This window comes from Amblyraja radiata, chromosome 2, assembly GCF_010909765.2.
Source record: "Amblyraja radiata isolate CabotCenter1 chromosome 2, sAmbRad1.1.pri, whole genome shotgun sequence".
NCBI lineage: Eukaryota > Metazoa > Chordata > Chondrichthyes > Rajiformes > Rajidae > Amblyraja > Amblyraja radiata.
The window spans coordinates 65889225-65904111 of record NC_045957.1 but is presented as its reverse complement, the minus strand read 5'-3'; the positions used below and the strand labels follow the sequence as shown (position 1 = coordinate 65904111).

Here is a 14887-nt window from a genome sequence, read left to right as displayed (position 1 = left end):
AGTAGTAACAATTACAACATTTATATGGGAGAAAGTCAGTTAGAGGGAAATAAACGGATGAATGGAAGTGATGGGAATGGTCCAAAATCCAGTGTAAACTCAATATCAACAATGTCAGTTACAAAACAGAACATTATGAGTAAAATTAGTTTAGTATGTATTGTCCTTGATTACTTTCGTGTGCCTGATCCAAAAGTATGAACATAATAAAACATTTTTGTGTTTTCTGCATTTTGATCTATAGCTTTTGTTTCTCTTTCAGAATTTAAATGAATACGTAACTGCATTTATTGCACTTAAACAAAAAATTATTGATACAGAGTAAGTATATGAACTAACAGCTCATGTTATCAAATATTTCATTATTTTCATATCAAGAAAGAATATTTTAAAAGCCTCAATTATTTCCATTCTACTTCTGCAATTGAGAATTGAAAGCTACATCTTCAGTGTTCTGGCAGCTGTTTACTGATATATTTGTGATATTAATGTACTTAAGATCTTATTTGCAGCAGCACTGCGACTGCGTGACTTCATCTCTACAACACTGCCTAATTGCCTTCCACAGAAATCCACATATTTCCCTTTGTTACCTTGTGCACTTGAGGTATTCTAATGGCTATTGGTCACCTTTATCATCCATCCTACATAAACCTTAGTGCATTCAAAGCTCTGCTGTGTGTCTCATAGGTTGCAAAGCATGCCATCAGTTTTTAAATTCTCACCTTTACTTTTAAATTCCTTCATAATCTTGTTCCACACTATCTTCTAGCTGCACATTTTTGAGAATTCAATCATCATCCCATTCTGAATAGGTATGATGCAAATCAACTCTCCCGTTGATTAAATTTCCTTTGAGCGTCTCTGGCATTACGAAGGAATGCCAGAGACTTGGGTTCGATCTTGATTACAGGTGCTGTTTATACAGATTTTGTACATTCTTCCCGTGACTGCGGGGTGCTCTGGTATCCTGTTGCATTCCAAAGATGATCCCCAAAATGTTAGTAGGTTAATTGGCTTCTGTAAATAGTTCCTAGTGTGTAGGATATTGACTGATTGCATCATGGCCTGGTTCGGCAACTTGAACGTCCAGGAGTGGAAAAGACTGCAAAATGTTGTGACCACTGCCCAGTCCATCACCGGCTTTGATCGCCCCACCATCGAAGGGATCTATCGAAGTCGCCGCCTCAAAAAGGCAGCCAACATCATCGAAGCCACACACTCATTTCACCATTGCCATCCGGAAGAAGGTACAGGAGCCTGAAAACTAATTTCCAAGTTCAGGAACCGCTTCTTCCCTACAGCCATCAGGCTATTAAACACGACAACAAATAAGCTCTGAACTGCAACAGTATCATTATTATTGCACTATATTTGTTATTTATTGAGATTGAGTATGTGTGCATGTGTATACGCACACTGAACTTTTTTCTTCTCCCATTATGTACTATGTTTACATATTCTGGTGTGCTGCTGCAAGCAAGAATTTCATTGTCCTATCTGGGACATATAACAATAAAACACTCTTGACTGTTGTCTTGAACTAGTGTATGGGTGATCATTAGTTGGCACAGACTCGGTGGGCCAAAGGGCCTGTTTCAAGCTGTATCTCTAAAACTAAAAAAATATGGTCATTTACTCCACTGAAACATCTTGAAACATTTTACTTTGTAAATGGCGCTGTCTCATATACAAATGTTTTAAATGTTTTTTTTTGCTAATACTTTCTCTGACATGAAATATGTTTCTCTTTCCAGCCGTGTTCTCACAGAATATCAGAAAAAATGTGATGATATCCTTTGTACATGCAGAAAAGGTGTATTCAATATTGCATTTTAATTTCAGAAATGGAAATGTTGTCAGTTTCCTTCTGTAGGTTCTGTTTTCTTAAAGGTACTTGCTTTATGAAATTCATAGTTTGCTGTTTGATTGTCCCAACTGTTCTGATCTGGAAATGAGTTCCAATGCTTGTTTGCATGTTTTAAATGGCTTTAATAACATGCATTGCTACTTTTAATGATTTACTTTTTATGCTTAAAAAAGTCCTTGAATCGGGAAGTACCATCGATACTTCTGATTTAGAAAACTGGGTTCAAATCGTACTCAGTAATTTTTTTGCATAAATTCTGAGCTGATATTCGAGTGCAGTGCAGAGGGTGTTACATTGACAACTGACAGGAACCTTAGAGTTTTCCAAGCAGTTTTGTGAAAAGCTTTCATACTGCAGATGCACACTTTTCGAAAACAGGCCACTCATACCAATTGGAATCATTGCCTTCTTGCCTGAAATGCTATAATTTGATGCACATATACAGGTCCTAGTTTGGAACAAATAAAATTCTTGTCAACAGACAAAAAGCTGGAGTAATTCAGCGGATCAGGCAGCATCTCTGGAGAAAAGCAATTGGTGACGTTTCGGCTCGAGACCCTTCTTCAGATTGAGAATCTTCGGTTTAAACCAGCATTTGCAGTTCCTCCCTACACAAAGTTCTTTCAAATTTTTTTTCAAAGATTTTCAGTCTGAAGAAGGGTCTCGAGCTGAAACGTCACCAGTTGCTTTTCTCCAGAGATGCTGCCTGATCGCTGAATTACTCCAACTTTTTGTCCGTTGACAAGAATTTTATTTGTACCAAACTAGGACCTGTATATGTGCATCAAATTATAGCATTTCAGGCAAGAAGGCAATGATTCCAATAGGTATGAGTGGCCTGTTTTCGAAAAGTGTGCATCTGCAGTATGAAAGCTTTTCACAAAACTGCTTGGAATATTGTTAATTTGCTGAACACTAAAAATGCTGCTTAAGTTCATCAGCTGGTAAACATTTACCATTGCCAACAAATATATATTTAAACATCATAAACTCTAGGTGTGCATAAAAAGCTGTTTAAGTTAAACAAAGCAACTTCTTGCAGTTGTCAAGGTATTTTGGCATTGTTTCATCTTGTTTTTTTAGTAAAGAATGAATTAGAAGAATTATATCGATACCATAATCTTTGTTAAGTACATTTTTGTTCAGTTTATATTGAAGTGGTGGAGAGGTTATGTAATTTTGTTATTTAAGTATTAATTGAATTTCTTTTTGAAGGGTGAAAATCAATATACCTGAAATCTTTGAATGCAGCACACATTCTTTCAAAGATAATATCGCTGAAAATATAGCTGTTGGAATATCACAGATTTCCACAATGAATATGTGAATGACTTAAACAACCAGAAATTTATGTTAGCTTGAGAATCATTTTTGTTTAGAAGGATATGGGATAGTTCAACCAGAAAAAGTGATGGAAGCAGATTTAAAAGTAGTTTCCAAAAAGAAAGTTATAATTAGGACAAGGTCATGTTTTAGTTGCTTTTTTTGTTTTGGAGAAACAAATATAAATGAATGTTTTTCAGGGGACCAACTATCAGCTTTATATGTTCTAGCATTCTGTAAAGTGTCAGTACCTCCAGTTTCACCAAGTGAGGCGGGAAATGTTTTAAATAATGGATTATTGTCAAGAGTTCCATTCAATGTTTGGTTTGGAATTTTTTGGAATTAATTTTACATTGTGTTCTTTACAGTAAAGTTTGCATAAACAGTGCCAAAGAACAACTAGGATATTTTGCTCTGTATTAAAAATCACCTCCGTGTTCGTACTGTATTCAAAATAATTTTAAGTATGGCACAGAGTAAATCTACTTAATTAACCTTGTGATATTAAAATAATTAAAATAATGTGTTTGAGGGTGCACTATAAATAATGTACATGCTTTGATATCTAGTAATTTAGTTTCTCATTCTTTTGTGTAAGTAAAAGATGCCTGAGATTTTCTTAACAGATTATTACAGCTCCAGAAAACTGAACGGTAAGGAATGTTTCCATTTTTTTTGCAATACAATTGCATTATACAATTCTCTCAGAACTGGGGACTTTTAGCACTAAAATTATTTCCATGAATATTCTTTGTGCATTCCTATTTATTTTTATTTTTATTTCATAAAATCCTGGCCAGGCTGTCGAAAGAGGAAAGATTTTACTGGCTTGGCTTGCATCCGCTGATGTTGAGAAGAGTGGGAGAGGATGTCACTCATTATTTCTATTAGAGTATCGCTGGGAAGGTGGTGACAACTGACTGGTTTGCCAAGCCATTTAAATGATTAAATGGCTGGTTTGCCAAGCCATTTAAATGGGAGTCAACACAGGGTTGATTGAAGTAACTTAAAAGACTCGAGAACGTAAGGATGGCAGATTTCATCCACTTAAAGAAATACAGTGATTCTTGCCTTGATGAGATTTCACAAAGTAATTTGTACATTTTAACTCGCCTTACTTTTTTTTTAAAGCTCATACTGGCTGCAGATGTAGTACAATAAAGATGAATGACACTGTATGCTGAGGTACTAGATTTGCTCTATAAGGAGAGGTTTACTAAACTTGGCCCATATTTTCTAAGATTTTGAAGAATGAAAGGAAATCTCATTGAAAGGTACCAAGTTTTTCCATTGCACAATGGATTGAATGCTTGGAATGTGTTTTGCCTGTCTAAAGGATCTAGGATTAGGGTCAAGGTCTCAGAATAAGGGATAGGCCATTTAAATCGATGATCGAGAGAAATTTCTTCATTCAGACTTGAACTTTTGGAGACATATGAGGTCTTAGCACTGATTTTATTCAGAATGGAATCAATAGATTATGGATATTAAGGACAGCAAAGGATTTGTGGCTATTTCAGGAAAGTAATGTTAAAGTAGATCAGTGGATCTTGACAAATGCTGGGACGGGTTTGATGTTTTTTATTCCTATTGTTTCTCTTTTCTGAAGTTCATTTTTCTCTGGTTCTAGATGTGCCAGTTAGCTTCAGTAGCATCCCCAGGGAACATATATCATAATATAAGTTTCAGTATCTTAAAGTGCAGGGAGCACTAGAGCCGAGACTAGTTCTATCCACATCTAATATCCACTCAAATGCACTTTCAGTAAGAGATAAGATAGCAATCAAACAAGATAAGGGATAATAATTTCCTCGTTGTAAGCACTAAAATGGAAAATAAATAAATAAAGCCTTTGAGCAGTTGAGTGATTACTTTTTAAAAAGAAAACACAAACTTTAAGAATTTTTTGGCAGAAAAGTCCACATTACCACCAAGATCCACATCCTTTTTCCTTCTTCTGAGATTACTTTTAAGCAAATAGTTATGACCAAATCGTGGTAAGATTCTACGTATTTTTTTATTTATTTTTTTGCTTGAGGTGTGTTTAATCCCATTTTGCATTGTCCCATTTATTTATTTTTTTCCCTTCTGCAGAGATCGGAAAACACTCCGAGATCAACTGGATGAGTCATTACAAAGAAGTGTACCTCTGGAAAAATGCAGGGAAGAAATGGATGCAATGCGGGTAGAACTGGAAGAAAAGAGGGTAATATGATTTAGGATAAAATTGTTATTGGACATCAAATTAGAAACTGGTGCTATTTTGGTTTTTGATTAATATATCTCTAATTACCGTATTTCCCGACAATGAAGACGCACCTGCGCGAAGACACACCCCCAATTTAAGTTGCTAAATTTTGAAAAAAGGATGGCGGGACAGGATCAAGGGTTTGGTTTAGTCCAGGGATCGGCAACATCCCCTGCGTGCCCCGGGACTGGCTGCAATTCCCAGATCCCTCAAGACCCCGGGACTAGCTGCAGTTACCAGGTCGCCTGCGAGCCACGGGACTGGCTGTAGTGCCCAGGTCGCCTGCCCCGGGACTACTAGAGAGAGAGAGAGAGAGAGAGAGCGAGAGCGAGCCCGGGACGGAGCAGCCAGCCTTCCGCCCAGTAGCTACCTGCCAACCACCACCTCCACCGGTTGCACCAGTGCTGAAGCACACCGTGGCTGGCTGGCCGGCCGGCCGGCAGAAGGCGCTGAGGTGGCGGCCGGTTCCGCTATCCGGTCCCAGCGGCAGCTCGCAGCCACCCGAGCTACTTCCCTCCCCGGCCACAAGCGGTGGCTTCGCGCCCGGAGCGCCGCGGCAGCGGTGAGTGAGATGCCAGCATGATCCCCGACCCCCTCCTTCTCAACGCTCCTGCCCTCCCCGCAACCTTACCCCTGGCGGCCCAGCCAATTTGTACAGCCCAGGCCGTGCTGACCCGGGCCAGACTCCCCACAAGCTGTGAAAGGAGTTCACAGCGTCGTCGTCGTCGTTCCCCGCCCCAGCGGCGCTGTCCTTTTACAGCCGCTTCCCATCAGCTGCCAGCAATGAAGGACAGATTTGGCTTTCCCTCAGTACAGCAACATTGTTCTTGATGTTGTTGTACTGAGGGATAGCCAAGTCTATCTTTCTTGGCTAACAACCTAACCTTCGGCCTCCAAGACGCAGGTAAATTTCCATGCCTTATTTTTGGGTAAAAAATAGCGTCTTCATTGCCGGGAAATATGGTAAATCGGAAATATTTGAAAGTTTGGTGTCAATTTGACAAAATGAATGTCTTAGGTCTTAGGATAATGGATTAAGTAATGCCAAAATCTCATTTTACAATAAAAGCACATCTCGGTGCACGATCAAATGTTAAAGAGTATTAACCAAAAAAAAAAAGATTCCACCAACACCACCATCCTTCCCATTTCTCAGTTTCTAATAAATAGTTTTATGCATTTTCTGACAGAGTTCCATCAAGATGTATCAGCAGACACATTTAGAATTCAGTAAATTGGAACAAGAGCAGATAAAAAACGATGCGTTGTGAGTAGTTTTCTTAATTGGCCCTCCATAAATTCTATTATTATATTTTAGTTCTCTTACCTTTTATGGTTTCAACACTATTTTGTATTTCAGGAAGAAGAAATTGGAAACGCAGATAAAAAAACTGGAAGGTAATTACTTTCAGAAGTTACTGTCAAAAAGTTCTACAGCAATCTGTTATAAGTATACACACGAATGGTAAATGTCCATCCAGTCTTTGGTAAAAAGAAAAAAATGTATACAGTGGAATGCAATATACAATATTGTATTTATCAAATTAAAGCAGATCCTACAGTATGAACTAAACTTTCCCCCCCCACACACTTCTTTAACCTACAGCAAGTGAAGATGTGAGAAATATTGATAGCCCAAGCAGAACCTATTTCAATGAAGAATCTGAGGTTTCAAATTAATCTAATCTAAGTGGCTAAATTTCATCTTGATAAAAAAAGATTGTGTTTCTGTTCAATTAAGTAGAACAGTCAAGTATGACCAGAAGCATTCCTACTATTTGTCACAAATGTGAATGACTTGATTGTCTTGTGTGACTGCCCTGTGAATTAATTGCCACAATTTTTTTTGGTTTAAAAAAAAATTCCATTCAAATGAAGAAACAACGACTAAACAAAAGGGAGAAATAAAGCAGTTGAAAAAAGAGAAGACAACGTTGGAAAGAAATTTAAAGAAAACTCAGGTAAACATAAAATATAATTTCAATTCCTCCCAACATCAAATGTTTCCATGTTAAACTTCACTTGCTAAGCTTTTGCACATTTACCAAACATATCTCTAACCTGCTGCAGGATCATGATATACTCTTCAAACATGTTTCTTGAATTTGTCTATACAAATGGGTTGTAGGATTTGCCTACATTTAAATGTGCCAACTCATCTGCCAGGCTAGGCTTTTTGCTATCTGATGCTCTGTTTCCCTACAGAGTCTAAACAACATAAGGTCATTGACACCCGACCCACTGCCATGCCTGGATCGCCCTTGATGACGGGGAAGTATTATGATTGCTAAGCAGGATTAAAAACCAGACCTACCATAGGTTGAATGACCTGGGAAGGAATCTGCCAGCCAAAGGCCATTCAAGCCTGGAGAGGAAACCATCTCACTAACCTGCCCAAAGAATTTCCAAGAATAAAAGCAACCAAAGGAACGTTGCATTTCAAGAACTTCTGTTTTAATCAATCACAAAGATGTGCTAGCAGACACGGTGACTTGAGACGGACTAGATGAAGATATTTGGTATTAAGGAGCTACAGTAAAACTCTAGTAATCTGACACGTTCACAACTTTAGTAGTGTATGTAGTTTATGCACAACAGCAAAAAGCAAAATCACAGTGTGGTAAATGATTTAATTTATCTGGTAGATGCTGGGAGATAATACACAAAGATGATGGGATGCCACAGCATACATGAATATTTTTCCACCTTTACGTAAAATCTTTGTCATGAAGGTTTGTGCATTTTTTTGAGAATGATAATGTTTTTCAAAATCAACAGGAAAAACTGCTAGTTCGACAGAAGAATGGTGTAAAAGGTAAAATCACAATGTATATTCTTAAATACATTTTCACCAATTTGGCGTGTAAGAGCTTTTTAATATGTCTGCAATATGTTTTGCAGTTTTGAAAGATGCAGATTCAGAGAATTCCAGGCAGGAAGTACCAAGAGTAGACAAAAGTAAGTAATTCAGTATTCATGTAGACTTTACATTATTCATGTTTTGATTTTTAAATGGTTTTCATTATGATTAACATATCACTATGGAAATGATTTGTATCTTTGCTCATAATTTAATAAGAATATATATTTTCATTAGGCTGTGAATAGCCAAATGTAAATGTACCAATTCCATATTTAATTGACAAGATGTGAGTATGCTGATTGTAAATACAGTTTATTTTAATACATACTAGCTGAAATGTTTCAATGAAGTGCTAAGATGTGTGTAATTTACATTTGTTGAACATTGGCGTGAATAATCATATAATATTTCACTGAGCCTAAATGACACAATACAAGAGAAATTGTTTATAAAATCTCAACATAAACTGAGACACACAAGATTGCAAATACTCTAATCTGGAGCAAAACAAATCAAACTGTTGGAGGAACTCTGGTGCAACATAAATTATATTCGTGATCTAAAAAGTTCAAGTTATTTAGTGGTGTAGTAAGATATTCACTGTTTTTGTTTAAAAATAAATAAATAAAATGAACATGATTTAAAATGTCGCTCCAATTTCACTTTTTCTGCCCAAGACCCTTGTTCTCCAAGAGCATATTGAAATTTGAGGTATGCATTACTGTGATTTTCGAACCATTATTTAAAAAAGTGAAAGACGGGCCAATGTACCTGAACTTTCAACATGTGCTCTTGATAGGAAAGGATTCATATTGGGAACGTGGCATCAAATAATTCTGTTAAGTTTAATTAGCAAAGTTAAAATAACAGAAAGGTGCATTAACTGCTTTTTGTGTCAACAGATAAAGTGAAACTGTTACTTGATGAAATATGGATGTGCATTGAAAGGTCCAGTGTACAAGAGAAGCCAAGCATGGAAGCCATGTACAGCCCAGGTGTGCACAATTGTTTTATCCTTTCATTTGCTTATAAGCATTCCTTCTGTTCATCGTTAGAAATTAAGTGATTGTGATGGTTGGTTGGGAGTGACAAGCTTGTTTTATTGTAATATGTTCCATTTGAAAAGCAATAACATTTTATTCTATACATTATAGATACAAAACCAAAATCATGGAAGAAATGCAAGATTCTTAACAGAAATGGAATTAACCCACATCACAGCAGTCCACTGAAAGAGCCATCATCTTCATCGTTGCAAAAGCTGAAATGTGACCAGGAAAATAATAATCAGAGTGAACTGGATACGTGTCTGATTGATGAAGGACTGAAAAACAATGGTGACAGTACTTTCTGTGATGAGAAAACTGTAGAAGTGATGAGACATCAAGATCCTGTTGACAGTTCAAGTACAGATACTGATAGTGACAATGAAAATGATGCTGAGCAAGATGCTTTAAGTCTACAGCTGCAAGAAATTCTTTTTTGGACACAACCTCTTCCACCTCAATTGTCTCCATTGCCATATTCGACATCTTCTGGAAAGGCAAGTGTAAACAAATGTTGCACGTTATTAGAGAACAATTTTATACATTTTATCAAATAATTCCAATAGCTATAACCTATAATTTGTTAGATCATTAGGGTAATTGTCATGCAGCATATAAACAGGCCCTTCGGCCTAACTTGGCCATGCTTACTAAGATGAATCTCTAAGCAAGTCTCATTTGCCCACATATGTCCCATGTCCCTCTTATTGTTTCCTGTCCATATGTCTGCGCAAATGACTTTTGAATGCTATTGTGCCTTCCTCAACTACTTCCTCTGTCAGAGCCAAATACTCACCATTCTTTGTGTGGAAAAAAGTTGCCCCTCAGGTTTCCCACACCTTAAACCTATGCTTTCTATTTTCTAATGTCCCTTGCCCTGAGAAAAAATCTGCACTTTCACTGAATGCCCTTCATGATTTTATACACCTCCACAAAGTATCTCCTCAGTTTTCTCTGCTCCAAGGAATAAAGTCCTAACCGGCCCAACTCAAGCCCTCCAGTCCTGGCAACATACTCGTAAATCATTTCTGCAACGTCTCCAGCTTAATCGCATCAAATACTTCAAGTATGGCCTTGCCACTGTCTTGTCCAACTGTAACTTAAAGACCCAACTTCTATAATCAATTCCCTGACTGATGCAGATCAGTGTGCCAAAAGCCGCTTTCACCATCCTATTCCCCTGCAATGCCACATTCAGGGAACTATGTTGTATTCCTAGATTCCTCTGCTCTTTAACGCTCGCCCACGACCCTGCCATTCATTGTGAGGTTCTGTCCTAATTTGACTTCCCAAAATGGATTTATCTAAATTGAACTCCATTAGCTTTTTGTCAACCCGCTTGCCCAGCTGATCAAGGTTTCGAAGGAATAAAGGTAATGCAAACCTTGCTGTTAATTTTGTTTTGCAATTGATTTATCTTTGTAAAGTTATGATGTGAACTGTTAAATAAAAATGATTTAAAAAAATGTAGAGCTAGGGTTAGGATTAGGGTCAGTCAGTCGATCAGTCGGTCGGTCGGGCTGTGGGTAGGCCGGTGAGTGCTGTGAAGGGTCGGTCGGGCTGTCGGGCCAATGGTGAGTGCTGCGAGGGGTCGGTCGGGCCGCCGGTGTGTGCTGCGAAGGATTGGTCGGGCTGCTGGGCCGCTGGTGGGTGCTGCGAAGGATCGGCCGGGCTGTCGGTAGGCCGGTGTTGCAGCGAACGAGCGGGCAGACTGACGGAGCCGGCGCTATGGGGGGCTGAAGGCGGCCCGGGCGGCGTGCAGGGCAGTGCTGCTTCCCACCATCATCACCATGATGATCCAGAAGAGCATGCTGGCTGAGCGGCCACACGTATGGAGCCCGCAACCGGACCCAAAATGGCTCCTATTCCAGCCGTGGGCAGCTCTGGAAGGGGGGGCGAGTTAAGGTTAGGCATTTTCCTCTCAGTGGAAGATGGCTTGGCCTTCCCGCAGCCTGGCATTGCCCCAGTCCCACTATGGCCAATGGCAGTCAGTGGGGTTCAGTGAACTGGGGAACCCACAAGAACTGCCCTCACCCATTAATTAGGCGGGTTCAGGAGCCAGACCTCTGCGGCCACCATCCCCCTCCCTGGGCACTTTCCCTTGCAACTGCAAGAGATGCTACACTTGTTGCTTTACCTCCCCCCTCGACTCCATTCAAGGACCCAAGCAGTCGTTCCAGGTATGACAGAGGTTCAACTGCATCTCCCCCAACCTCATCTATTGCATTCGCTGCTCTAGATGTCAGCTGATCTACATCCGTGAGACCAAGCGTAGGCTTGGCGATCGTTTCGCCGAACACCTCCGCTCGGTCCGCCTTAACCAACCTGACCTCCCGGTGGCTCAGCACTTCAACTCCCCCTCCCATTCCGTATCTGACCTCTCTGTCCTGGGCCTCCTCCATGGCCAGAGTGAGCACCACCGGAAATTGGAGGAACAGCACCTCATATTCCGCTTGGGGAGTCTGCATCCTGGTGGCATGAACATTGAATTCTCACAATTCTGTTAGCCCTTGCTGTCTCCTCCCCTTTCCAGCTCTCTCTCAGCCCTCGGGCTCATCCTCCTCCTTTTTCCTTTCTTCCCCCCCCCCCCCCCCCCCCCCCCCCACCACCTATTAGTCTAAAGAAGGGTTTCGGCCGGAAACGTTGCCTATTTCATTCGCTCCATAGATGGTGCTGCACCCGCTGAGTTTCTCCGGCATTTTTGTGTACCTTCATTCAAATTACGCACTCACAATTATAATCATTATATTATTTTTATATAATCTAATTATATAACTCCAGTCATATTCACAAGTCATTATAATACTTTATATATGTATATGTATGTATATGTGTGTGTGTATATATATACTAGACCAAGTGCAGACCAGTTGGGTCTGTTCCCCCAACGTGCGGTTGTGGGAGGGGAGGCGGCATGCAGCATCACACACACTAATTATCCCCCCCCCGCACACGCTAATTACCCCTCTTGATATTATATTAATATTATTAATTTTCTCCTTTTACCCCATAACCACCCTATCTACTGACGCATAGAGAGAGGAGAGGGAGAGGGGGGGAGAGGAGAGGGAGAGGGGGGGGGGGGGTTGGGAGAGAGAGAGGAGGGGGGGAGAGAGAGGAGGGGGAGAGAGAGAGGAGGGGAGAGAGAGAGGAGGGGGGAGAGAGAGAGGAGGGGGGAGAGAGAGAGGAGGGGGGAGAGAGAGAGGAGGGGGGGCGAGAGAGGGTGCCTTTTTACTTCAACCCAAACAACCATTTGCAGGCAATGCTTTTTTCCTCAAACTAACCATATTTTCATTTTCAAACCACATTATGGGTACTCACAGCTGTGGAGACATTTGTTCAGTGTTATTCAGAGCTCTGATTGAGGCACACCACTTGCAGAGACTGATTGAGGCACACCACTTGCAGAGACTGATTGAGGCACACCACTTCCTGGTTTTATAGTCCCTCCCCCTCCCTCCAGCAGGGGCAGCAGAGAGAATGGGGAATTTTGTAAAAACATTAATATCTCTGTCATTTTTGATCGACGAGAAAAATCCTCGGCACACATGCGGCGGAGGGGGGCTCTGAGCGAGGTGGCCAAAAATGACGGCCGTAGGTGGCGGCGTTCTCTCGGAAATCGCAGCACAGAAGGCCAAAAGCGGTCAAGAACAGAGATTTAGTAATATAGATATATATATATGTATATATAGTTTAAATAGACAGCATTGAACACTAGATGGCGCTTACTTTTTCAATCTCTTTTTTTAATTAGCTTAATTAATTAATGTGCAACTTTTGGCACTGAGGAGTTATGACTTCCTTTTCAATTATGTTTTATCTAAATCTGTGCCAAATTTCAAGTAGTTCCCAGACAAAGTGCTGGAGTAACTCAGTGGGTCAGGCAGCATCTCTGAAGAACAGATAGATGACTCTTCTGGATTGTATACATTATACCATGCTGTTGCCATATTTCCATTCTTACTTCATTTCTACTTTTAGAGCCCAAATGCGTTAATTGGAGGGAAAAATTATTTATCTGTTTATTTTCTCAGTGCCACCTTTACTGATATAAATTCCCCATTTACTCACTTTGGCATAACTAGTAAATCAGATGGTCAGAATTTCACATCTTTAGAACTCAGAATAAGTGGTTATCTTTTCACAATGGACCAGTGGAGATACAACGTTTGTATGCCTTATCATGCTTGGGAGTTCTCCAAGATTCGCAAGAGGCAATCACCTTGTGTATTGTCAGCATGACTAAAGCATGTCAATTAATGGCATTTAATGTTTTGCTAACTGATGTGTGGAAGTATTGCAGAGTAAAGCTAAATGATATTCACAGATAACTTTAGCCCAATAACATTTCAAGTAAAAAGTGGAATAAAAATTCATTTGGAAAGGGTAAAGGTGCAATTTGAATAGAGTAGTGGAATAATTTCTGGTGCTGCTTTTAAATAGCTATAATGGTCTAAAATGAACAAATATGTTATTTTAATAAATCCCATAAGTACTGAATTCCATCTTGAGGCAAATGTGATTTTACTGCCAGTCGTGCCCACTACCTACCTTGGTCTGAAACTCGTTAAACCTTTACTGAGATGTTGTCAAGGTCAGTGACCAGTTTCAAACTCAATGTTTGTATGGAAATCTTCACAACTCGAGATAGAAATTCAGCATGGCCTGAAGGTTGACCCCCTTGTCTTTGAACCTCTTGCTGGGAAATCAAGTGAACCAATCCTGTGATATCTTCAGATGCTGAAAATCTGAAACAAAAACTGCCGGAAACATTCGGCAGGTCAATAGACAATTGGTGCAGGAGTAGGCCATTCGACCCATCGAGCCAGCACCGCTATTCAATATGATCATGGCTGATCATCCCCAATCAGTACCCCGTTCCTGTCTTCTCCCCACATCCCCTGACTCCACTATTTTTAAGAGCCCTGTCTAGCTCTCTCTTTAAAGTATCCAGAGAACTGGCCTCCACTGCCCTCTGAGGCAGAGAATTCCACAGACTCATTACTCTGTGTGAAAAAATGTTTCCTCATCTCTGTTCTAAATGGCTTGCCCCTTATTCTTAAACTGTGGCCCCTGGTTCTGGACTCCCCCAACCTAGGGAACATGTTTCCTGCCTCTCGCGTGTCCAAACCCTTGATAGTCTTATATGTTTCAATAAGATGCCCTCTCATCCTTCTAAATTCCAGAATATGCAAGCCCAGCCGCTCCATTCTCTCAGCATATGACGGTCCGGCCATCCCGGGAATTAACCTTGTGAACCTACTCTGCACTCCCTCAATAGCAAGAATGTCCTTCCTCAAATTAAGGGACCAAAACTGTACACAATACTCCAGGTTGCAAAACTGCACCCAATACTTAAGCAGCATCTGCAGAAAATAAACAAGTTACCATATTTGTTTAAGAAAGAACTGCAGATGCTGGAAAAATCGAAGGTCGACAAAAGTGCTGGAAAGATCTAATAGAAACATAGAAATTAGAAATTAATGTTCTCCTAATTCTGATGAAGGGTCTTCAACCTGAAATGTTAAATCAGTTTC

The 14887-nt window shown here is 40.1% G+C and overlaps 1 protein-coding gene across 1 annotated transcript in view; it reads left to right on the top strand.

Annotated features, from left to right (window-relative positions):
- The first annotated feature begins 241 nt into the window (after positions 1-241).
- Positions 242-14887, top strand: part of ice1 (interactor of little elongation complex ELL subunit 1) — a 41145-nt gene continuing 26499 nt past the window's right edge. Inside the window, exons 1-11 of the mRNA XM_033048158.1 lie at positions 242-321; positions 1758-1792; positions 3828-3846; positions 5288-5399; positions 6632-6708; positions 6802-6839; positions 7320-7402; positions 8220-8256; positions 8343-8399; positions 9207-9299; positions 9459-9847. Of these exons, the coding sequence (XP_032904049.1) occupies positions 5364-5399; positions 6632-6708; positions 6802-6839; positions 7320-7402; positions 8220-8256; positions 8343-8399; positions 9207-9299; positions 9459-9847 (810 nt within the window). The 5' untranslated portion in view covers positions 242-321; positions 1758-1792; positions 3828-3846; positions 5288-5363. The remainder of the gene's footprint in view (positions 322-1757; positions 1793-3827; positions 3847-5287; positions 5400-6631; positions 6709-6801; positions 6840-7319; positions 7403-8219; positions 8257-8342; positions 8400-9206; positions 9300-9458; positions 9848-14887) is intronic.